General features: G+C 40.5%; 2 protein-coding genes and 1 long non-coding RNA gene across 10 annotated transcripts in view; 1 reads left to right on the forward strand and 2 right to left on the reverse strand.

The window, feature by feature from the left end:
- Positions 1-1375: 1375 nt before the first annotated feature.
- On the reverse strand, positions 1376-4238 carry LOC135174243 (basic proline-rich protein-like). The gene is made up of 2 exons (XM_064141468.1): positions 4224-4238; positions 1376-3622 (listed from the first exon to the last, which is right to left on the reverse strand). The coding sequence occupies exons 1-2, from the start codon at positions 4236-4238 to the stop codon at positions 1376-1378; spliced, it is 2262 nt and encodes a 753-aa protein (XP_063997538.1).
- Positions 4239-5517: 1279 nt separating this feature from the next.
- The window catches only part of PCLO (piccolo presynaptic cytomatrix protein), a 385933-nt gene continuing 365618 nt past the window's right edge, over positions 5518-25832 (reverse strand). For all 5 annotated transcript variants that reach the window (XM_064142576.1, XM_064142575.1, XM_064142578.1 and 2 more), the window contains 3 exons: positions 16203-16337; positions 15344-15489; positions 5518-10732 (listed from right to left, as the gene is read on the reverse strand). In XM_064142576.1, the coding sequence (XP_063998646.1) occupies positions 10592-10732; positions 15344-15489; positions 16203-16337 (422 nt within the window). In that variant the 3' untranslated portion in view covers positions 5518-10591. The remainder of the gene's footprint in view (positions 10733-15343; positions 15490-16202; positions 16338-25832) is intronic.
- The window catches only part of LOC135174910 (uncharacterized), a 42370-nt gene continuing 35923 nt past the window's right edge, over positions 19386-25832 (forward strand). For 3 of the 4 annotated variants that reach the window (XR_010302137.1, XR_010302138.1, XR_010302139.1), the window contains exon 1: positions 19494-19681. This is a non-coding gene — a long non-coding RNA (uncharacterized LOC135174910). Of the gene's footprint in view, positions 19471-19493; positions 19682-25832 lie in introns of those variants that run through there. The other variant, XR_010302140.1, reaches the window with a different exon arrangement.

Consider the following 25832-nt stretch of genomic DNA (forward strand, 5'->3'; position numbering starts at 1 on the left):
TCCTCTCCAGCCTGAACAGCCCCAACTCTTTCAGTCACAGCAGAGGTGCTCCAGCCCTCTGATCATTCTTGTGGCCCTACTCTGGGTGATTCTTTGATTCTGTGACTCTATGATACTATTAAAAGTATAATGTTGATGATATTTGCTGCAATGTTCTTGCCAGAGTCTTTAAGAGTTTGGCCTCCCAAAAGAAGCAAGAGATCAAAGACTTCACAGATTTCCAGTGACTTGGACACTCTTTTGCACATGAAATTGCTCAGAGATCTCCCAAAGTACACAGAGATTTGTGTACAGGAAATATGACTGTTCCTGAAGAAATTTAACAACATAAATTATGTTCAGACATGAGAATTTATGCTAACAAATGCAAAACCAGAGTGTCTTGAGTTGCTGAATCTGTGAAATCTATGAGGAGAGAAGGTCTGAGAACAAAGTTCTGGAAGAAGACTGCCCTGGAAACATGTACAGAATAAAAAAGCAGGCATCCCTGATGTATGACTTCATGTGAAGAGGTGGGAATAAGTCAGATTATAGGTATGTATTTTAAATATTTTAAAATATAGGTTAGACTGGATGATCTTGGAGGTCTCTTCCAACCTGGTTGATTCTGTGGTTCCATTTATATATTTTATTTAAAATAGTTAATTTAAAATTTTATTGTATTTCTATTTTTTTTTAATTGGTTTGATTTGTTTTTGGTTTGGGTTTGGCTTTGGTATTTACTTCGTAAAGCCATAGCAAATAGGTATTGGAGCAATTCGAGTGGCATGGGCTCGGTGTCCGCGGCGGGTAAGCTGCAGTGCTGGCCGGGGCTGCACGGGGGCAGCGCGGCCCCTCGGTTGCCGCAGCTTTGAAGAACCAAGCCGCTTCACGGCGCGAATTGAGCAACCGTTTGGCATCTCGCTTCGGTGGCTAAGAACCTGAGAAACTCATTCCCAGAGCTGAAATGCAAATTGGAACCTCTGTGCATATTTTTTTTTCAGTGACTTGTCCGCGTATGAGCTGCAATTTCAGCCTGTATTATCTAATGTCCTGCGCAATTCCCAGTTCCGCACGGCATACGGCAAACAGCAGCTAGCCTCAGCCCTGCAGCAGCACTGCAGGGATTTCAGGCGTACCCTGTGGTTTGTGTGCTTTACGGGAGAAAACACACTCTTTTGTTAAACAGTATTAATTGCTTTGAAATGAGAATAGTATTTAATCAGTATTTCTGCGTGTGAAGAGATTTTGGGATTTTTTTCTTTTATAAGTTAGTTTCCTAGAGCTAGAGTCAGATAAATCTATAGCTTCTGTGGCTGTTAATTCCAGTCAGCTTTCTGTCCCTTAAAGCCAGGGGTCCCCAAGCTCTTTAAACAGGAGGCTGGTTCACTGTCCCTCAGACACTGTCGGGGATCAGACTATAGTTTGGTTCCAGCCCAGGAGTGTCGGGGGCCGGACTGTGGTTTGGTTCCAGCCCCAGAGTGTCAGGGACCAAACAATAGTTTGGTTCCAGCCCAGGAGTGTCAGGGGCCGGACAATAGTTTGGTTCCAGCCCAGGAGTGTCGGGGGCCGGACAATAGTTTGGTTCTAGCCCAGGAGTGTCGGGGGCCGGACAATAGTTTGGTTCCAGCCCAGGAGTGTCAGGGGCCGGACAATAGTTTGGTTCCAGCCCAGGAGTGTCGGGGGCCGGACAATAGTTTGGTTCCAGCCCAGGAGTGTCAGGGGCCGGACAATAGTTTGGTTCTAGCCCAGGAGTGTCGGGGGCCGGACTGTAGTTTGGTTCCAGCCCAGGAGTGTCGGGGGCCGGACTGTAGTTTGGTTCTAGCCCAGGAGTGTCAGGGGCCGGACTGTAGTTTGGTTCTAGCCCAGGAGTGTCAGGGGCCGGACTGTAGTTTGGTTCTAGCCCAGGAGTGTCGGGGGCCGGACTGTAGTTTGGTTCTAGCCCAGGAGTGTCAGGGGCCGGACTGTAGTTTGGTTCTAGCCCAGGAGTGTCAGGGGCCGGACTGTAGTTTGGTTCTAGCCCAGGGGTGTCAGGGGCCGGACAATAGTTTGGTTCCAGCCCAGGAGTGTCGGGGGCCGGACAATAGTTTGGTTCCAGCCCAGGAGTGTCAGGGGCCGGACAATAGTTTGGTTCTAGCCCAGGAGTGTCAGAGGCCGGACTGTAGTTTGGTTCCAGCCCAGGAGTGTCGGGGGCCGGACTGTAGTTTGGTTCTAGCCCAGGAGTGTCAGGGGCCGGACTGTAGTTTGGTTCTAGCCCAGGAGTGTCAGGGGCCGGACTGTAGTTTGGTTCTAGCCCAGGAGTGTCGGGGGCCGGACTGTAGTTTGGTTCTAGCCCAGGAGTGTCAGGGGCCGGACTGTAGTTTGGTTCTAGCCCAGGAGTGTCAGGGGCCGGACTGTAGTTTGGTTCTAGCCCAGGGGTGTCAGAGGCCGGACTATAGTTTGGTTCTAGCCCAGGGGTGTCAGAGGCCTGACTGTAGTTTGGTTCCAGCCCAGCAGTGTCAGGGGCCAGACTGTAGTTTGGTTCTAGCCCAGGGGTGTCAGGGGCCGGACTGTAGTTTGGTTCTAGCCCAGGGGTGTCAGAGGCCGGACTGTAGTTTGGTTCTAGCCCAGGGGTGTCAGAGGCCGGACTATAGTTTGGTTCTAGCCCAGGGGTGTCAGAGGCCGGACTATAGTTTGGTTCTAGCCCAGGGGTGTCAGAGGCCGGACTATAGTTTGGTTCTAGCCCAGGGGTGTCAGAGGCCGGACTGTAGTTTGGTTCTAGCCCAGGGGTGTCAGGGGCCGGACTATAGTTTGGTTCTAGCCCAGGGGTGTCAGAGGCCGGACTATAGTTTGGTTCTAGCCCAGGGGTGTCAGAGGCCGGACTATAGTTTGGTTCTAGCCCAGGGGTGTCAGAGGCCGGACTATAGTTTGGTTCTAGCCCAGGGGTGTCAGAGGCCGGACTGTAGTTTGGTTCTAGCCCAGGGGTGTCAGAGGCCGGACTATAGTTTGGTTCTAGCCCAGGGGTGTCAGAGGCCGGACTGTAGTTTGGTTCCAGCCCAGCAGTGTCAGGGGCCAGACTGTAGTTTGGTTCTAGCCCAGGGGTGTCAGGGGCCGGACTGTAGTTTGGTTCTAGCCCAGGGGTGTCAGAGGCCGGACTATAGTTTGGTTCTAGCCCAGGGGTGTCAGAGGCCGGACTATAGTTTGGTTCTAGCCCAGGGGTGTCAGAGGCCGGACTATAGTTTGGTTCTAGCCCAGGGGTGTCAGAGGCCGGACTATAGTTTGGTTCTAGCCCAGGGGTGTCAGAGGCCGGACTATAGTTTGGTTCTAGCCCAGGGGTGTCAGAGGCCGGACTATAGTTTGGTTCTAGCCCAGGGGTGTCAGAGGCCGGACTATAGTTTGGTTCTAGCCCAGGGGTGTCAGAGGCCGGACTATAGTTTGGTTCTAGCCCAGGGGTGTCAGAGGCCGGACTGTAGTTTGGTTCCAGCCCAGCAGTGTCAGGGGCTGGGCTGTAGTTTGGTTCCAGCCCAGTCCCGGTGGGTGCTTGGTGGCTGCTGAGGCCGGAGAGCGGCTGAAGTGGCTGCTTGGTTTCCACCCCAACCCCCGACGGGGAGAGTCTGTAAATACCGGTGGGCTGGATTGAGGACCCTGGGGGACCATATCTGGCCTGTGGGCCATAGTTTGAGGACCTTTGCTTAAAGTTTTCATCACTTCAGAAATCCTTTCTAACCTTTTCCAAAGGGCAAGCATGCTGGGGAGGATCTTCCTTGTCAAAGTAAAAAAGGATACTGAGAAGTGGGGTGAAGAGTTGGTTGAAGCTGTAAGAGGCATCCAAAGTACCTCAGAAAATGTCTTTGGAATCAAGACAAGCATTAAGAATGCTGGAGTTTGACTCCCTGTGGATGTTTATTAAAAGTTAGTCTGTGTCACTGTCAGAGCAAACAGGCTAATGTGGAAAAAGGGCAACTCTCTTCCTGAGGCATTCCCAGAGGTTTTTTCCTGCTATTTTTAAGAAAAGAGCATCAACTTGACAGAAAAAAAAAAAATATAGAATCAACCAGGTTGGAAGAGACCTCAAGATCATCCAGTCCAACCTAGCACCCAGCCCTATCCAATCAACTAGACCATGGCACTAAGTGCCTCATCCAGGCTTTTCTTGAACACCTCCAGGGATGGTGACTCCACCTCCCTGGGCAGCCCATTCCAATGGCAAATCACTCTCAGGCTATATGTTCTAGGTGCAAAACTCAAACGTCAATTTATCCTACTTGGGGACTAGGCATTTTTTCTATATTACAATAAATATGCATCTGGACATGACTCAGAAATGCAAGCTCTATGAGAAAATTTCACAATTATTCTATAGGTCAGGTACAATTCAATAATATAAAAATGATTGCTGAGAGAAACTATTTTATTGTTTATAATAAGATAGAAGATACTGTTCCAGGAAATCTTTCTACTGGAGGAAAGAGCCAGACAACCCTCTTAAGATTTATTAGATAGTTCCTTATTTTGCCTTCATAAGGAACTTAAAAAGGTACAGACTTAGACTACCTTTTGAATTCTTCTTTCCTTCATACTGGAGACATAAAACCCTGTACATCCCTAAACTGTCCTGGCTTATGCACATTTATTTGTTGTGTAAATATCATTTGTGTGATATCAATGAGCTGTCAAGTTCTGACTTGTTTGAAGAAAAGTTTTGATGAACTAATAATTTCTTACCTCAGAATTAAATGAGGGACATCAGTGATATCTCAAGAGAGCCACAGAAATGATTAGGGGACTGGAACACCTCTGCTGCAAGGACAGGCTGAGAGACCTGAGGCTGTTCAGCCTGGAGAAGAAAAGGCTCCAGGGAGACCTAATAACAGCCTTACAGTACGTGAAGGTTGCAGAGGGACTGTTTCCAAAGGCTTGCAGTGATAGGATGAGAGGCAACAACTTGAAATTAGAGAAGAGGAGATTGGATTGGATATTAGGAACAAGCTCTTTTCCACAAGGTTGGTGAAGCTCCCCTCCATGGAGATCATAGAATAGAATCAGGGTTGGAAGGGACCACAAGGATTATCTAGTTCCAACCCCCCTGCCATGGGCAGGGACACCCTACCCTAAATCAAACTGGCCAGACCCTCATCCATCCTGGCCTTAAACACCTCCAGGGATGGAGCCTCAACCATCTCCCTGGGCAACCCATTCCAGGCTCTCACCACTCTCATGCTAAAGAGCTTCCTCCTTACATCCAGTCTGAATCTCCCCACCTCCAGCTTTGCTCAATTCCCCCTAGTCCTGTCACTCCCTGATACCAATGTGAGGCTCACCAAGGCTCTGAGCAACCTGATCTAGCAGTGAATGTCCCTGGTCAGTGCAGAGAGGTTTGACTAGAAAACATCTGGAGGCCCCTTCCAGCCCCAAACCTTCTGTGATTCGAATGCTGAAACGCAACAGCTGAATGTGAGCCGTATATACAGCATTACGATAAAAGCATTGTAGCCAACAAGATGGGAAATTCAAATCATCACAAGATAGTTTCATGACAATGAGGGAAATGAAACCAAACCAGGTATTTTAAATATTTATTTCTCAGGCTGGGATAACAGCCTTTATACAGCACGATTTGCATAAAGTCTCAAGATACATCCTGTATACAATCACAAAACCATGACATGGGTTTATACATAAAGTGAAAATTGAGACAGATTTACAAGCATATTTTTTTTCTTTTTGTATACAGTTCTCATACTGGTTTTGTTTCAGTTTTTACAACTTCCAGAACAAGTCTGCCTTTTTTTTTTTTTAACCTGATGAATCTGGACACAAAATGAATATTAAAGTAAATCCAAAGTAAAATGAGTATCAACAAACCATCATCTATGCATGCAACATTCACTGTGGAAACATTACATTTCTCCAAGGACTACTTTTTTTTTTTCTCTTTTTTTTTATTTTTCTTTTTTTTTGTTTGTTTTTAATTATTTTTGGTGAGGTGTTTTAGTGGGTTTGGATTTTTTTTTTCTGTCATGTTGGGTATGCTGTACACATTGTCTGTAGCATGACAGCACACACGCTAGTCAGCCGTTTTTGAGCACCTGAGCACATCACTGGACACTTAGAAGGTACAATCAAATAAGGACACATTCACATGCTTGGATTTCTAATGGAGTCAATTTAAACTCAGTTTGGTTTACAAAAATGTATACTTATTTACAGGGTAACAAATTAAGAAAACTGCTTTTGCTGAAATCATCTATTTTGAGTTATGGATATCTATATATATTATAACTTTTGAGCTCATCAATATATTTTCTTCTTTTTTTTATTTTTCAAAATAATAAAATGGAACATATAGAAAATATTAAAATGCTTCTTATGATTTAAAGAGAGAGTATCCGGTTTTATTTATTCCTTCTATTTTCCTTCTAAAGGCAACGTGGATTTACAAATAGCAACTGACCCTAGATGCCAGGTGTACTAAAAATTCACAGGGCATGTAGGTCTAGGGTTTAAATATAATGTATGTGGAAACTTACACTAAATTTCCTCTCTGCTTCATTACCTTTATAAGTTACACTCACACTAATGCAAATCTTCTCTGTTATTCACACAGGTATGTACATATCTAGATATATACTCAAATAATGAAATCTGTGACATTCAGCATTGTAGCAATGAAAATAAAGTACTTAAAAATAGTGTCAGTTATGATTCAAATAATAATTTTTAAAAATACTATTAACATCTTTATGATATCTCCATGAAACTAAATCCTAATTAAATATTATTTATTGGGAACACACTAGCTTACAATATAATAGATGTCTTCTTTTTCTTCATCATCATAGATCGGTTTAGGTTGGAAGGGACCTCAAAGATCATCCAGTTCCAACCCCCTGCCATAGGCAGGGATACCTCCCTCTAAGTAAGAATCAGTATCAGCTGGTTACCAGCTACCATGTCCCACAGCCTAACCATGTGAAAACCCAGCATCCAGAAAAATAAGTTGGATATTTCCTAGTTCTTGATTTAAAGCCAGTGTTAGTCAAGAAATTGGTTGTTACTGACTTCCACTGGTTTGGATTGGGGTTATGTTTCTTTCATACAGGATCCATGTAATGTAAAAACATGGGTAATAATAAAGAAGCAGCACTCATTGCCCCTGGATACTATCCCTTTAAAGTGTAATGGGAAAGAACTAGCTCAACATTCATCACAGAAACTCTCATATCTCTTCTGGAAAAAACAAAGTGGTTGTTTGCTACTCACTGTATGCATGATGATAACAATAATGGTAACATGAGAAATCCCTGTCATTTGTAAACACACACACTGTGCTTTTGCTCATTTTTCAGCTTGTTTCCACTGTACAAGACCTTGAACACAGAAGCAGCTTCAATCTCCATTGACTCAGCGGATTTATGAATTAAAAAACAAAACCAAGAACCAGGGATGATAAAAGTTGTTGCCACATCTATGCACTTTTGGCCAGATAAAAGAAAAAAAAAAACCATTAATGAGAAAAAAAACAACAAAAACTGAGTTATATACAAAGAAAAGCAAAAAAAAAAAAAAAACTAATAGTCCTTGTTTGATTATTTTTCTGAAAGACCTTGTCAGAAGTGAGCTTTTCCTGACTTTATTCATGAAACAAGAAAACAAAAGCACAAAACACACACACACTTTTAAAAAAAAAAGGAAAGGAGAACATGAATCTGTGTTGCATAGAGTGATTCTAGTGCAACCTAGAAATTTGGTCAAAAAGGAACTTGGCACACTTTGAAAGCATCCTTTGACCTCTGATGCTGCCTCAGGAAAGAGAGTGTGTGGGCCCAGGTCCTTAGCCCATCCTGAGTTACACCAAAGGAGCCCTGTCCTTGCCGTACCTGACCAAGGCAGTGCCACGTTCCTGACAAGCTCCAACCTTTCACTACATGATAGGAGCCCAGATTGCCATTTTGACATGCAGAAACAGTTTGTGTGTTGTTCAGAGAATCAAAGATGCTTGAATGAACCCCTTTGCTGACAGCTGTTTATCCCACGAAGATAGCCGTTCCACACCGCCACAGCTGTACCACCTTAACCAGCTACTTTAGAAAAACGTTGGCCACATTTGTCTGTGTGGGAGAATAAAACACACCTGTCTGCTTTCTCAGTTAAGAGTGCTGATTACAGGCTTCCCAGTAAGGCAGCCAGACACTGCTTGTTTCTGCTGGAAATCTCCATAGCAACTACTAGAGTCATGTGCTGTTTTTATAGCAAACCTTAGAGCAAAATTACCAGCAGTTTGCACAAAATTGCACACCTCATGGCTTGGACTTCACACAGTACTTGAAACAGGACTGTTTTGGGGTTTTTATTATTTTGAACTTTTGGGCTTCTTTCAATGAAAGTATGCATTATAGCCGTCAGGAATACAAAATAACCCACCCAAAGAGCAACACAGGTATATCCGCGCAGGCTTTTTTTTTGGTTCAGTTGAGGGCTTTGAAACATTTGTCTTACAAAAACATATACAACATCAAAACATAGAGGATGCTTACAACAACTGCAGAGGAATGTTTGTTTTTTTTAATATATGAGAGGTAGGGTATGCATTTACTCGTGAAAGCATGAAATTCACTATTAAAGCACATATCTTACTTCCACTGTCGGTGATGTTGTCTTGTGTGTAGTAAGACTGTGTTAAGATTGCTCCACCTGCAAGTCAAGCAGGCTACCAGCAGGTTATTGATGACTAACAGGAGTTTTCTTGGTGCATGTAGCATAGATTCCATGTTTCTTCTCATAATCTTTTTCCTTTCTCTTATTTTGATTAAGCTAACTCAAAACCTGCACGTGAGAGTGTCACTGGATTAAGTGGTATAGCTTTTGCACGGTCAGTCTAGATTCCGAATAAACTAAGCCTTATTTTTCTTTCTCTTTTTTTTTTTTTTTTTTTTTTTAAAGCATAGTATATTCTGGGGTAATATTTTCAGTTGGGGTTACACGATCTGTGGAAGTATGCTACAAAATTTCAGAAAATATAAGAAGATGCCTAATAAATAACCTGTGAAAGTCCTTACTGGGCAAGAAAAAGAAATGTCTGAAGTGCAAAAATATGGTCATTTTCTTTTTTAAACATGCAAAGGTCGTGAGATTGAAGTTCCAGGGAAACTACTTTCTAATGAAGCAGTGAAATATTACACGACTTCTGAGCAACCATGACTTCTGAGTACCATGATGACTCTTGTGTGGTTTATTTTTCTTTTAAAGGATCTACTTTACCTTTAGAAATAGGAAACAAAGCTCTCCATTTTTCTTCCACAAAGGTATGAAGGAAAATACAACCAGCCTAAGGTATCCCAGGAACTAGTGATTTAATTGATCGGCTTCAAGCTCCTGAAAGTGTGGCTCTAAAAGCATGAAAATGCTGACACAATCTCAAACGCTACAATTTACATTCCTATTTACTTCTTTTCTAATTGAGAAGCCTTGATGTTAAGTGGATTATGCTCAGACCTGAGGCAACTAGAAGACAGTCTTAATTCTCTGTAATGTGATAGCCTCCAGGGAGTAACTATTCTGCTATCCCTTCCCTTTAGGTTTCAAGTATGTCACTGGTATTAACACTGTACCTTGGTGTTAGCGTGGTGAGTCTGCTGTTCCAAAGTGCCCACAAAATAATGCCTACAATTCCTCATCTCTGTACATTTTTCAGACTAAGACTGGTTGCTGAAAAATGCAAGCACTAGTGGAAACGATTGTGTTGGTCCCAGTACTTAAACTTCTTCAGTTCCAAACTTTCCTACAGTTTTCAACTCAAAGAATTTTACAGTTTCTAATTTGAAAGGCGAGGTGAAGTACAGTGTCATCGACATCAAAACAGCATTTTTTTCTTCCCGGTGTGGTGCAGTTTTCATCCTGTCCTTTCTCTTTAAAAGCACATCCCAAATTACAGACCATTAACACAATTCTATCTGTTACATCCTAGGACAGTGGTTTATATCCATTGTTAACAGACAGAAACAAATGAAACAATGAGATCTGTTTCTCCATAGCATAGTTTTTAAAGGAAAAGAAGGGGGGGAAAAAGTAATATAAAATAACTTCACCACTCTTGCAAACACCTTGCAGTTTGTGTCAAGTGGCATAATCTCACTTCAACAAATTATCAGAGATCCTAAGGTGCAGAGGAACGTGTTTGGCACTTCTGATAAGTGCTGTTTGGAAAGTCAGTCACCCTAGGTGCTTTTGCATAAAGTGATCTCTTTCTGGTTGCATAGAAAACCAGAATGCTCTTTCCATCACACTATCTCCAGCTGCAGCCGAGCTCTGCTTTAACATCTGCCTTCCAGCCTTCATTATTTCCTTTCCAGTTACTCTCTTCACAAAGAGTCCAACATCTTGGAGCCCTTGTATCAGTCTTCATTTCAAACAGCCTCACTTTAAATTCTGGGCCCAGATTTTCTTTGCTGTCTTTTGCAGCAAAACAAGTGTACTAGCCCTCATTTGAGTGTGCTACGTAGCCCAGAGACTGCTCTTTTCTACTTTGTATTCTGAAAGACTAGCTAAACACAATGATATCAAACTATAGTCTTGGAGTGATGCTGTTTGTAGCAGACTCTGCAGGTTTTGTGCCCTAAGCAGACAGCTCTGCTCAGTGTGCTTGTGTGGAGCTGACCAACAGTTTGTGCCAGTTTACTATTCTTTTCCTTAGATCCACTTTGTCAAGCCAGATATAAGCTTCCCCAATCAGTGTCTTTTTCATAAATTTTCCTCCATTGGAGACAAGCAGTATCTGGGAAAACAATAATAATAGTAACAGTAATAATAACAACAACAATGCACAATAATAATTGTTAATATACACACTGCATTTACTAGCAAACGTGAGATTCAGACATGTTGCCCTCTGAATCAACATCCACAGCAAAGAAAGGAAATAGTGACCATAACCCTTCATATAAAGTCATCTTTCCAACAGAAGAAAGCCCTGTGAAAATTAAACTTTCCCCCTCTGCTGTTTTATTACCATGGCATATAGCAAGTAGAAGATGAGAGTCTTGAACCTTTGTGAGCAATCTGTTCAACTGCTGGTCACCAAAGATAAATATAAGGTCAAGTTTTAAGTTACAGGCTAAAGCTTTATGAAAGTGAAGTAGATGAGAATCAGAAGGTGTCCTACACTTGTACCTCAGAGCAGGTACTTCTCACACATCTGTGTGTGTGAGGTCTGGAATTCTGGTTTGTGACTTCAGCAAATGGTAGTCTAACCTAAAATGTAGAGTTGATCTGAAATCTCATTCCTATATTGTCTCTGCTGGGAGCCATAGCATTGTATCTAGTCTTGAGGCTCTTGTTTGTCCAGCCATTGTGAATGGGAAAGGCAAGGAATAGCCCTGGTACTCATGTGAGCCACACAGTGCTGGGTGTTCAGTGCTCTCCCTGACATTTCAGATAGGCACAGGTTTTCTTCCTAACGGGTTAATGGCATGCAGGTAATAGCCTTCTATGAAGGACTTGCTTAATTCTGTGAACCTATAGGTTCATCCCATGTGTTTCTGGGAGAAATACTTTTGATGATATGTATACTTGGAGGGTTGAGTTATAGTTATATATTCAGCTAAACTCTCAGTTGTCGAGTAACTGAATTAACAACCTCAATGCATTTTTTTTCTTCTGATCAACTACATAAGTTTAAAAAAAAAAAAGATGAAAAATTGTATCTCTGTGATAGGACTGGCAGGAGGTTTGCAATATTCAGTCACTTTGCAGACCTCTGGCCATGAGCAAGCAAGGTAACTGAGAACAGCAGAGGGTTTCACCCTCTGTGTGAACCAGCAGGAGAGAAAATAGGGCATCTCGCTACTTGGTTTTGAAGATCTAGGCTAAGAGAAGACTAGCAGAACTCAATGATTTTGTACTCCACTGAGATGCTAGGAGACCATCTGGTAGTAGAGACATAACAGAAGTGTAGAAGAACCAGAGTTTCCAGTAATCAAGGATTCTCACATTTTTGAAAATTTTCCTTGTCTGATTTGGGAAACAAAGTGAAAAATGGAAACTTTACATTAGAATGGGGGATTGGACTCCATGATCTCCTTGGGTCCCTCCCAACCCCTAACATCCTGTGATCATCAAAAATAAATAAATAAGTAAATAAAATCAAACACAGAAACAGAAAGGGAAAAAAAAAATTGTGATAAGTTCTTGGGTGATCCTCTCAGATCCCTCTCTAATTTTAATATCAGTTGGCAAGTAAGATTTGTACTGAGACAGCTGAGACACCTAAATGCCCTTTATTAAACAGATTTGAAGAGGGTGCTGAGGGAACTCTTCTTTACTTCACCCATCAGAAAGCCCATCTTTGGGGAAGACAGACAGACTGCCACCACCACTGTTGCCTTTCTAGATCACTTGGTTAAGTGTTTCCTGATGAAATGGACAGTTCAGAAGCTGGCAATTCAAACCAGAACTGCTATGAAAAACATTTTTTCTGGAGTTTTCTAATTACATTCACATAGGACATTATGTATCTCTAATTGCAGCTTGCCAGTCAGACAGGAGCCAGCTAGGGAAGGAGCCAGGAGCTTAGTGCTTTCCAGAAGGGTCCCAGGTGGGTTGCCAAGGAACAGAGAAATCAGGAAAGTGAGTAAGCAAGCTGCAGGGGCTGAGGCAAGTGCCTGTCTGAAACCTGTCAAAATGTTTTCTGCAGACTGTTTTCATTCTGACACATCCAAAGTTTTTTGGACAGAAAAAAAATCTAACAAATTTTCATTACTTCTGTGCTTGATCCTTCTCTCCACTCCTCTCAAATGGACTCCTAGCATCTATCTTCTCCAGCTTGTCTGTCTCTCAACATTGCTCTTCCCTGCTCCAGGGTTTAAATTTGAGTCTTGTTATCTTGAATAAGCTAGTCTCAGTTGCCAATCATCAGGTTTGTTCTTGTGTTCTTATTCCAAATGCTCTTAACCAGATCACCCAATCCAAAGTTTTCTTCTCTCCTCACCTGCTGTTTTTCATTTGTATTTTCTTTTGTTTGATTGTTGGTGGGTTCTTTTGGGTTTTAGTTGATGATTTTTTAGGGGGCTAGAGCTGTTGTGGTTTTTTTTTTTTGTTTTGTTTTGTTTGGTTGCTTGGGTTTTAATTTTTCTTTTGTTTGATTTGTGGGTTGTATTTTGACTTTTAGTGATTTAGGGTTTGGTTGGGGTTTTCTGGTTTTAATTTTTAGCTTGTTTTCCTAAATAACTCACCATCCCATTTCTATGGCTAATATTCACAGCTTTTGTTGTTGATCTTTGAAGTGCAGATCCTTGTCCTAATTTCTGCCTCCATTTGGTTCTCATGTATCTTTCCAATGTACTTTCTATGATTACTATGTATGATCTCATCTTACTCTTTCTCTCTGATCTTATTTGTTCCCAATTAAATTTCTTGTTCTCTACATTCTAATTTTATTCTGTTTCCTTCTCCCCCAAATCTCCTTTGGCAATATACATCCTTTTGCTCCTAAATGTTCATCACTCAAATTCAGCATTCAAGCATCCAGCTTCATGCTTTGCCATAGGAGCAAATCGACTGGTAAAAATAAAGAGCATATAAAAGCAGATGTGCTAACTCACATTGAAGTTGTCTCCAGCAGATATATTAGGTAGACTATCAGAAGAGTGCAATCATGTAGTACCTACTATGAGCAGTGGAGCATTGACTTGCTGATTCACAAGTGATGTGTTTGTATCTAAGAGACTATGAAGCATTTTGCCCAAGAATTTGTCCAATCATCCAGTTACTTTTTCCCATGAAAATATTTAGCCACCACAATGTATCAAGGAAATAAATTTTATAGCTGAAGCTCCAAGTTGTGTGAAGAGAAAACACTGGGGGGTTTGGTTTTGGTTTCTTGGTATGTTTTTTTTTCCCAAATTTGTTCCTTTCTACTTTTACAGCCTTCACTCTCTTAAGTCTGATGTGCATCACCAGTACATATCACAGAGTTTCTGAGGCAGTGTTGCCAAGTAGCTGTTCCTATGGCTACCTCCCTCAGTTTCTCACTCCTTTACAGCTTGACAGCTTATTTTTCCACAAGACTCTAATTCTTTTTTGCTGGCCAACTCACTTCTTATGATGCCATTCTCAAACCACCACTGGAAGCAAAGCTTTTGCAGGAATTTCAGCTCTTAAACTTTGGCAACAAGTTATTTACCATTCTGAATATTCCCAGGTAATGTCTTTTACAGAGTCTATTGAATCCAAAAGGATATTAGAACACCTTAATACAGGGAAAAGAATATCTGTTTTTATTGGCCTTGTTACATAAGCAACATATTGACTTTAATTTTAGTGATATAACCAATAACCCTAACAAATGCACTTAGGCAATTGAGTTTAATTTCGGTCATCACAATGTAGCTGGCTTATTTATGTTGGTTTAACAGATTAAAAGGTACATTAAGTGGATGTTAACATGTCCAAAAATTCTGCTCCTTAGATTAAATGTCTGCTTTTAACTTAAGATTAGCATGCAGATACCCCTGGAACTGTTCATTGCTTTTCACTGAGTATGTCTGAGTGGTTGGCTTATATCAGATATTTCTCCATGTGAAAGTAAATAAAGGTAGGTAAAGGGAATTGTAGCTGCCTAAATAAACAAATCTGATTGAATGACTAAATCTATGTTAACAACTGAAACATGAGAGAGAGACCATACCTAAATCAGTTCCACACATCATTTAATGTGCCACAGACTGAAAATATTGTTGTCTTCTGTACAAATATACACAGGGAATATTTGACTTGTCATAACCAGTAGCTCTGTAATGCCTGAGATTACGACTATCCTATTTCTAGACACCACAACTTTTATAGAAGGTGAGGAAGTTGATAGAATGTTAAAATGATTAGGCATTTAGGCAACAGGACATATCAAAGACATCTGATCTACATAGTCTGGAAAAATGGAGAGATGATAACTTTTCAGTGTGGTTTTTTTTTTCTTTTCCCATAGAAAGAAAGCAGATCACTCTTCTGTTGCTCTCTGTGAGAAAATACTTAAGGACAAGTTAAATTTAAAATATAACATATTTGCATGAGATATTACACTAAACTTTCTAAATTCATAGAAAAAGTATTTTTGCAAGACTTTCTTCTCAAGGATGCTTCAAGAACAGATCAAGCCTATAATTTTCAGGCCTGGTTTATAAATACCCCTCCTTAGCATACAGTAGTGGATTAAACCATCATTTAAAGTCTCCTCAAGCCTGATATTTCCATTATTATGTACCTGCTTTATTTCCTTTGTAATTTTCTTTTTTTTTTTTCCAGGAAACAACTGGAGTAGAAGATTGATCTCAAATGCCCATAACAGCATGGACAACATCCCAAATTAGGCTTTAACAAAATGAGAAATTACCTGAAGAGAATGCCCAGCAGGACTCAAGCTAAATCTAAATGTTTCATTGAACGAAGGCTCTCGGTCATGCCTGCATACCCTGGTTTTCTTCTTAATTACTCTTTTTTGAGTAGAGATATTGACAACGTACAGCTTCACATACAGGTCTGGGGAAGAACAATTCAGTGAGTTAAATACAGTAACTTTCAAATAGCCATTGTTAATTATTTCAACAGAGGGGACATGTCATGAAGAAACAGATCATGGTACTTTGTAGAGCCACGTTCTCTTCTTGTTAGCATTAAATCCAAGGGAATTTATGCTTAGAATGCTGTCATTGAAGTAATACATGCCTTGGAGTCTTTATGTGTGTATGAAAACATTATTAGCATGGCTTTTTATTTTTTATAACACTTTTCATAGAATCAACCAGGTTGGAAGAGACCTCTAAGATCATCCAGTCCAACCTGTCACCCAGCCTTATCTAGTCATCTAGACCATGGCACTAAATGCCTCATCCAGTCTTTTTTCCAGCAAATACAATTTTTCACCAGATAACATTGCTTGATAATAACCAAGGCAATTCTCATTTTTATTCAAGTTTTTGAAAGGATTGCATTTTAACAATCAAAAACAAATTAAGAAGAGGTTTAACTTCTAGAAGTTAATTTTCTGCTACAAAATTTTTTTTTTTTTTTACTTTAATGGAAGTTGCTAATGGGGGAGGGTGTGTGTGGAAACACTTCAAGGTGTCCTACAGAATATGTCATTCTGGTTAAGAATCAATTTTATTTCCCATTGTAGTTGTGGTGTTAAATCATTTTGGATGCATCCCACTTAATGTTTTCAAAGTATCATGAATCATATTTCTCTGTGATACCTGGTAGGTGATCTGGAGATTTAAATTTGTATGTGATATTTCTGCACTGAAGGATTTCTACTATCAGCTGTTCTCCATCTGTCTTCATTTCCTTCTTTAACGCAATTTTGATTTCACCCATAACCTGTGTTTTACCTGGAAAAGCAGAAAAAGCAACCCTCATTAATGCAAGCAGTTGTACAAAGGGATAAAATCTCATCTCAGCTTCTTTTTCTCCAGACTAAATAATCCCAATTCCCTCAGCTGCTTCTCACCACTCCAATTCTCCAGACTCTTCACCAGCTTCATTGCACTTCTCTGGACCTGCTCCAAGATCTCAATGTCTTTCTTGCAGTGACAGGAATAGCACCTCCTTAAACTTACATCTTAGGATGGAGAAATGCCTCCTGTAGCTTTGGTTTAGAAATCTGATCTTTAGAAAGTGAACTTAGGATAGAAACATCACAAAAAAATATATGCAAATCTACAGCTCTATGATTTTCCATAGCTTCAATGAGAGAATGCTGAAATGGTGGCTAAAATTATTTTCACTATTTCAATTCAAAGATAGCTGCAGCCTGGATCTGAAAGAGGGAACAACACAGCTTCAGGTTTCAGAAGGCAAAAGTCTCTTCAACCACCTTTGCTGCCTTTCCCTCTCACCACTGCCTAATCCTGAATATACATTTACAGGCTTCTCACAATTTTAGTGTCTTACATAAGGAGGCATATCAGACGCTGCAGATTCAGCTGCATAAAAGAAGGTTTGCCACAGCACATCTGAAATTTTGAAGATGAAAGGCACATTTTGCCCTGGCTTTTTGGATGGACAAAAGTTTGTGCAGTCATGCATATAGAGCAACCTGAACCTTGATTATTTTAAGCCCATACTATTGCCAAGGAGAAAATGTGCTGCTAAAGGGACAAAACCTCTGAAAACTGCCATTGAAAGTCTGTATTTGATATAACCATAGCTGAGTAAAATATTTTGCACTATACTACAGTAACATTTTGTAATACAGCACAAATACTCTGTTAAAGTAGCAAATGAGGCTGCAAACTCCTTCTATGTCAGTATGAGAATATAAAATGGTCTTTACTTATATAGGGGTACAAGTAAAGCATAGAGGATTTTGCTTGGGTTTACTGAGGTTCCAATTTATATGATGACAGACTTTAAGTTACTTTCCCTCTACCATTGCAAATACATTTTAAACCTTTTTGTCTGTTTCAATATGATTTTTTTTGAGGATTTCACAATATAGTCTGATATGACAAAATTCCTTCTGACTCAAACTTCAGATTCTGTGCCAAAAGAATGAAAAAATGTACACCTCTTCCCTCTGAATATGTATGTGTATATATATACACCCAAAGATTTATTGATTGGTTTTGTCCAGTTAATGTAATACAACTGGACATTATAGCTTGAACCTCTGAAACCCCCAGCAATTGCATTAAAGTGAATTTGGCTTATACTACAACACAATGGAAATATAATGGAAATAATATGAGTACTTTAAGAGTGAAACACTTCCCATGAATGCTAGGATGAAATAAAAGAAAATTTGTCCAAAGATGTCAAAAAGATCAAATAATTATAAATATAGTTCAGAAATATTAGTGCAGTATTAGAAGGGGAAAAGCATTATTGCCAAGTAGATGTTGTCTATTATGTATTTTTGTGAATTCAGATAATAAATAAGCATTTGAACAGAATATTTTGTACTTAGAATGTAGAAATACTAATATGCAGAATGCTTGGAAAGTGTGAGGTAACGTATTTCCTAAGAACAGCAGCTAAAACTCAATTAAATGAAACCAAAGTACTTGAGGATTGCTTTTCTGAGAAGTAGTCATTCTGTAAGGAAAACTGTTGATCACTTGGGGAGCAGACTGACATGAAAACAAAGTTTATTTATATGATTTCTGCGAAATTTGTAGGTCAGACACAAGAAGAGCTCTTGTATCACAATTAAATGTAAACCAAAGAACATGTTGCATTATAGGAAAATCTAGGAACTTCCCCATTTGCTTTGGCAGACAGTTGCTCAGGTGGTGGTATTTCATTCTGCTTAGTGTTTTGGACATATGGTCTGATGAAATTAAAAATCAAACCTCAGAGGTGGATGGATAAAATTAGATGCAGGTCTTTAAGGAATTTGTATTATTAGAAAGATAAGTAGAAAAGTAGGACAAGGGAGGTTATTCTTCCCCTGTACTCAGCACTGGTCAGGCCACACCTTGAGTACTGTGTCCAGTTCTGGGCCCCTCAATTCAAGAAAGATGTTGGGGTGCTGGAACATGTCCAGAGAAGGGCAACAAAGCTGGTGAGGGGCCTGGAGCACAAACCCTATGAGGAGAGGCTGAGGGAGCTGGGGTTGTTTAGCCTGGAGAAGAGGAGGCTCAGGGGTGATCTTATTACTGTCTACAACTACCTGAAGGGGCATTGTAGCCAGGTGGGGGTTGGTCTCTTCTGCCAGGCAAGCAGCAATAGAACAAGAGGACACAGTCTCAAGTTGTGCCAGGGTAGGTATAGGCTGGATATTAGGAAGAAGTTCTTCCCAGAGAGAGTGATTTCCCATTGGAATGGGCTGCCCAGGGAGGAGGTGGAGGCACCATCCCTGGGGGTCTTCAAGCAAAGCCTGGCTGAGGCACTTAGTGCCATGGTCTAGTTGATTGGTTAGCGCTGGGTGCTAGGTTGGACTGGATGATCTTGGAGGTCTCTTCCAACTTGGCTGATTCTATGATAGAGTGCTGAGCCCAGGAGCAAACGTTACCTAGTTTTGCTAAGGCAAACTACAAGTTTTAAAAGTGGTACCTAAACTAAACATAAAAATACTGGTGTTTTCTGCCATAGTGGTACAAATAAAACAGTGTTTTGGTATTTCCCCTTTCTCATAAACCCATCCTATCACAGGCGAGTGTACACAGTGAATACAAATAGATGTAAGAACCACATACTATGTGTTTTCAGTTAGTACGGAGAGTGGCTCAGCGCACATTTACTGCACAAATAAGCACTGAGCCTACACTGCTGGTGCAGTGGAACAAGCTGCTTCATTTCACAGCTTGGCCAAGTCATTTATAGTCCATAAAAAAAAAAAAAATACTTAACACATGGTGGCATATGTAACTCCATAAAGCTTTCTCTGAGAAGGAGGTGGAAGTTGGCATTTGTATACACAAATATATTCATACGCATACTCAAGCTACTGCAGTATGTTAAGACGCTTGTGCTATAAACCTAGTGGGCACGCTATCATGAGAAATGAAGAGGAAATTTTTGGTAAGAACCTGCCTATTCATTCCTTACATCATGATTTTCAGATTTCCCCCCCTCAGATTTATACTGCAGCTCTGAGGCTCTTCAGTGAAATATGCTTAAAGTCTTGCTCATCTCTCCCTGGAACTACACACTGGTGAGCACAGTCGTGTGTGCTGCACAGCTTGAGTACCAGAGCAGATGCTTCTGCACTGACTGTTCATGTGGAAAACAGGTAATGCTATTATATTAATAGATTTTCTTTTGCATACCTACATTACCTGGTACAGTGGTAGCAGGCCACTGTTGAGATCGTATTTCTCTATCATTCAATAAGTATGATTACTGAAATAATTGTTGCTAATAAGAATAATAAGAGTATGAGAAATGCTGTGATAAATTTAACAAAGCTTATTGTGTCTAATTTATGACAGAAAGCCAAATCTGTCTTCCAGGACCATGCAAGGGTTTTGTGTCTGACTACAGGGAACACAGGAAATTTTAGCACAAAATTGAATACTATTAACTACTACCTGCATTAAACTACCTGCATAATCTGTCCAGTAGAGTAATGAGGGATGATCCTTGCCATTAATCAGAATAAACATGGAATTAGCTCAGACAAAACTGGGAAAATGTGTTAATCCAAATTTTGCTCAAGAGAGACAGATAGAAATCTTTTGCAGAGTATTCTACAGTATTATACAGCATGTCCTGGATGACTGAAGCCTGAAAGCGTTGCTTGGAGTAATGTGGAAATGGTTCCTGAAGTTGCTACTAGTTTGGAGAGATATCTGTTTGCTCTTCGGCTCCTGCCAAGACTTTTAAGTTAAATGCATTTTATTTCTTTCTTGTCTAAGTTTTTAACCTTCTATCAAATTTCTTTTTATATTCTAAAGTATCTGCTTTTAATTGAAACACATATTTCACATTTTGCCTCTTACCCAGACCTCAGCAGCACATTATTTTTCATTCCAAGCAATACTGATTCCCTCAAACTTCTATAATAGACATAAAGTTGGTGTTTCATTGCACTTTTGAAGTGATATGTGTGACTGAAGTCCACAGAGGTATATTTGAACAGCAAAAAAAAAATCATATAAAAGCATTGAACAGAAGAAAAAGAGCAGGAGCAGCACAGCACTCAGGTAAATACATTTACAGAGTTTTGTGATGAAGACTGAAATAATGGAAAGAAAAAGAGAAAGGAAAATGTGCCCCTCTTTACAGAGTTCATGAACTTGGAACAAGCATATTAAATGAAAGAAATTACTGAAATCACTTTAAAAACAATGGTGAAGTTCAAAATTATAAATCTATCTTCCAAGTGCTCTGAATGCCTCTATAGAGAGAACTCAGTTTTCTGGAGAGATGAATATGCCAGAAGCCTGTCTGAGTTTCTAAATGTTCATAGGGAATGAGTGAGACAGGGGAAGTCCTCTTACAAGCAAGGAAGAGCTGGGAATTATGGATTTTAGGAAAAACAGAAGGGCCTAATATTCAGTGCTAGGAGAATGTGATAGGTTAGCAGCAGACATGTAAGGGTAAAAAAAAGTTTTAGAGTGCAAGACCTGAAAAATTTATTTCCAGTATAATAACCTGAAACATTTATTTGGGACCTTTAAGAGGTAAAAAAGTGGAAGTCAGAGACTAACTCCTGGAAATCTCACACTTGAAATGCTGAGGCCTCTCCCTGATGCCACACAGAACACAGATACTCAGTCCCATGTTCTGGAAGCTGAGTCTGTCCCAGGTCCAGGCTGATTGGTCTTCAATTAGACTTGTCAGCAATTATATCTGCCACTGGGAAACATTTCTGATGAAAATGTTCTCAAAACTAGAAAAGATGAATAAGAAATCATAATATTTAAACATAGAAATATATCTGACTGGCTGGCTTAGAACTCCCCTTAAATTTTCTGAAGTCATTAAAGCAAACATCATCTACTTTTACACACAAAACAGCCCAATCATTTCGTAACTCATTAAGAATCTTTTTCTGCTCCTGAGCAGTACATATGTAGTAGGACTTGTATAATTAACTGAATCTTTTCAATACTGAATGCAAAGAAGTGATTTGCCACTGGAATGGGCTGCCCAGGGAGGTGGTGGAGGCACCGTTACTGGAGGTGTTCAAGAAAAGACTGGATGAGGCATTTAGTGCCATGGTCTAGCTGACTGGATAGGGCTGGGTGCTAGGTTGGACTGGATGATCCTGGAGGTCTCTTCCAACCTGGTTGATTCTCTAATTCTATGATTCATAGTGAGCTAATGTTCTGACAGCTCCAGTAGATATACTTTGTGGCAGCTGTCTGCAATTGGAAACGAGGTTATTTTGTTTGTTTTATTTTGTCTGGGGTTTTTTTCTGTCTTATCCCACAGTCCATTGAAACATAACGTCTCACAGACATTATGCACTGAGGCTTGATTTTTATCAAGAATCTCTGAGATTCAGTACTGTTATTTTGAAGAGGAGTGTTGGAGTCTTTCTCACAATCAGTGTTGAAAAATTAAAGCTGTGCATAAGGGAATTGAAAGCAGTGGTTTGGAAATCCTCACAAACTTTAAGTGAGACATCGACCCTTATGTATAACATGATTTACAACTTATCTGTTTGGTTTTGAATGTAAAATGCCTCAGTCTTGGAAAAAAGAATTATTACTGTTGTTTACTTAATATAAATTTGCAATAAAATATAGAAAATATTGTATTTGTGATTATCACCCGTGGATACTGTTCCACTACCTGCAGGAACTACATGTGCTTTTTTTAATAATTTCAATCATTTTAGAGCAAAAAAGTAGATTTTTTTTTCAACTAAAAATGAAGACAAACTTTAGGAGAGAAGAATATACATTTCCCTGGATTTGGAACTTACTCATATAGCCTCCTTGACTATAAGAGACAAGATTGAATAAAAAATCTGATCTATAGCTCAGATTTACATGGACTGAAGATAAATGCCTTGCCCTGAACAGTGTAAAATGATATTTAAAGCTCAATCTTATTGTATTATTTTTTTAGAAACCCTAAAGATCTGATAGATCTACCCTAAAGACCAGAGTGGCTGGAAAGCAGCCAGGAAGAAAGGGACCTGGGGGTACTGATAGATAGTAAGATGAAAATGAGCCAGCAGTGTGCCCAGGTGGCCAAGAGAGCCAATGGCATCCTGGCCTGCATCAGGAACAGTGTGGCCAGTAGGACAAGGGAGGTTATTCTTCCTCTGTACTCAGCACTGGTCAGGCCACACCTTGAATAATGTGTCCAGAGAGATGCTGAGGTACTGGAACGTGTCCAGAGAAGGGTGACAAAGCTGGTGAGGGGCCTGGAACACAAACCCTATGAGGAGAGGCTGAGGGAGCTGGGGTAGTTTAGCCTGGAGGAGAGGAGGCTCAGGGCTGACCTCATTGCTGTCTACAACTACCTGAAGGCACATTGTAGCCAGGTGGGGGTTGGTCTCTTCTGCCAGGCAACCAGCAATAGAACAAGGGGACACAGTCTCAAGTTGTGCCAGGGCAAGTATAGGCTGGATGTTAAGAGGAAGTTCTTCACAGAGAGAGTGATTTCCCATTTCCTGAAGGTCTTCAAGAAAAGACTGGATGGGACACTTAGTGCCATGGTCTAGTTGACTGGATAGGGCTGGGGGATGGGTTGGACTGGATGATCTTGGAGTTCTCTTCCAACCTGGTTGATTCTATGATTCTATTATTCTATGATAGATCTACTGAATATCTGCTTGGAATTGCCTCAAAATTATGAAATTCTACCACCTCTTAAGGTAGTGTTCATGACAAATGACTTGTTCAGCTAGTGCCAGGCCATGTTTAGTTACCACACCAGCTGACATGCTGTAGCAACACCGAACAGGACCTTCTGAAGAACAGTGAAGTATCACATGAAACTCTTGGTTCATCACCACACATCACGTTTCAACTTAAATGTTATTTGTGAGCAACCTGATGAATATCCATCAGAAAAAAGTTTGTGCAGGCATAATTTCTTACAGAATACCAATTCAACCTTTCTGACCTAACTAGGTAAAAATACCATTTAAAAAAATAACTATAGAAAATCTTAGAAATAAGTCAGACTGATTAATATGTTTATTGAATATTAAATGTTTGAAGACAGATTAAAATTCGTGGGATCTGTACTCATTAGTATTTGACATTATTTAGTGGCTTGAACAGCTGTTCAGAGATCCTAACAAAAGTAATTAAAGACTGAGAACACAAGTGTCAAAGTAGAAATATTTCAATATTCTGTAGATATGGATTAGCTCAGTAACAGTGACAATTAAAGCCACTAAAAAACATTTCATGTTATGATTTGTTTCTAGAAAAAAAAACTTCCTAAAAGGCTGTGAGGCAAATTTCTAAGAACTAACAAATATTATTTGCTCTGAATTTATCTTGGTCAAATTACAGTATCGCAGTATCACCAAGGTTGGAAGAGACCTCATAGATCATCAAGTCCAACCCTTTACCACAGAGCTCAAGGCTATCCAATCCTGCCTTGAACAGCTCCAGGGACGGCGACTCCACCACCTCCCCGGGCAGCCCATTCCAGTGTCCAATGACTCTCTCAGTGAAGAACTTTCTCCTCACCTCCAGCCTAAATTTTCCCCGGCGCAGCCTGAGGCTGTGTCCTCTCGTTCTGGTGCTGGCCACCTGAGAGAAGAGAGCAACCTCCTCCTGGCCACAACCACCCCTCAGGTAGTTGTAGACAGCAATAAGGTCATCATGATGCAATCCTGAGTCATGTGGAATAAGATAGTTTTCTTTGTGCACCTGTAGTTTCAAGGGGTATGTATTCTATATTTACATTAGTTATTTGCACAAAGTTATAAGTAATTATAAACAAATTTTCTAATCAGAAGGGTCAGACAACTACAGCTGCAGACAGCAATTTAAACCAAATTACTTCATTACTTTTTAAAATGATCTCAGAGAAATGCAGAGACCATAACAAGATTTCAAGATCCATAATGAGTTTCCTTTCTCCATGTGACAAACAAGCTGCAGCAAAAGGAACACTTTCATAGAGAATGATTCAAGATACATAAGGCAAGTCTGCTCCCCTGCTGTGTAGTCTACTGTCTGATTCTGAAAGCTGTTTGTTATGCTTTGAAAACAGGCACCGGTAGCGGCAGAATTAACTCCTCTGCTGTCAAAGACAAAAACTGATGCCACTGAAAACTATTAATACTGCTGCAAAGTCTCTCTCAAGTCTTTACTCATAAAGTCACCATCCTACTTGCTCCGATAAAAAAATAGAAAAGGAAATCTGGTTTGGTTTTTTTTTTCTTCCTTAGCAAAGCCTACATTTTAAAACAACTCCCTATGTGCAGAGCCAGTGCTGAGATGTGCTAGGTCTTGCTGGAATATGTATGGTCAGGCCACACCTTGAGTACTGTGTCCAGTTCTGGGCTCCTCAATTCAAGAGAGATGTTGAGGTGCTGGAATGTGTCCAGAGAAGGGCAACAAAGCTGGTGAAAGGCCTGGAACACAAACCCTATGAGGAGAGGCTGAGGGAGCTGGGGTTGTTTAGCCTGCAGAAGAGGAGGCTCAGGGGGGACCTCATTGCTGTCTACAACTACCTGAAGGGGCATTGTAGCCAGGTGGGGGTTGGTCTCTTCTCCCAAGCAACCAGCAATAGAACAAGGGGACACAGTCTCTAGTTGTGCCAGGGTAGGTATAGGCTGGATATTAGGAGGAAGTTCTTCCCAGAGAGAGTGATTGGCATTGGAATGGGCTGCCCAGGGAGGTGGTAGAGGCACCGTCCCTGGAGGTGTTCAAGAAAAGCCTGGATGAGGCACTTAGTGCCATGGTCTAGTTGAGTGTCTAGGGCTGGGTGCTAGGTTGGACTGGATGATCTTGGAGGTCTCTTCCAATCTGGTTGATTCTATGATTCTATGGTAGGGAAATAAAAGGATATTTCACCTGTATGCAGTTGCAGCAGAGAACTTCAAGGATAGAACGTAATTACTAGGGAGGAATTTGGCTAGCTCAGTGGTAATGTTTAATAAAAGGTTACACCAGGTTGTTGCTTTAAACTCTTCCTAGTGAGGTGTTTCCTTAAAGAAAATTTTATCATCCTTGGCCCAGTCTAGCTGCAAAGAACATCTTTACCTGTAACTAATCAGTGATTCTTACTCATCTTAAAATGGCATAAAGGGATACTGGCACTGAAAGAGTTGTCTTCACACTCCTGCTTATTTCTTCCCACACAGTTTCTCTGACATTATCTCCTTTAGCTGTAGATGTGGCAGCTCAAAAGACAAAATATAAAAAAGATAGTATCATTATTATCAGTTTAAAAGACTGTAGAACTGCCTAGTGTTGGAAGAAACTATCCTACTGCCTGCCACTTCAGATCCCTCCCCC

Source organism: Pogoniulus pusillus, chromosome 4, assembly GCF_015220805.1.
Source record: "Pogoniulus pusillus isolate bPogPus1 chromosome 4, bPogPus1.pri, whole genome shotgun sequence".
In the NCBI taxonomy this organism is placed as follows: Eukaryota; Metazoa; Chordata; class Aves; order Piciformes; family Lybiidae; genus Pogoniulus; species Pogoniulus pusillus.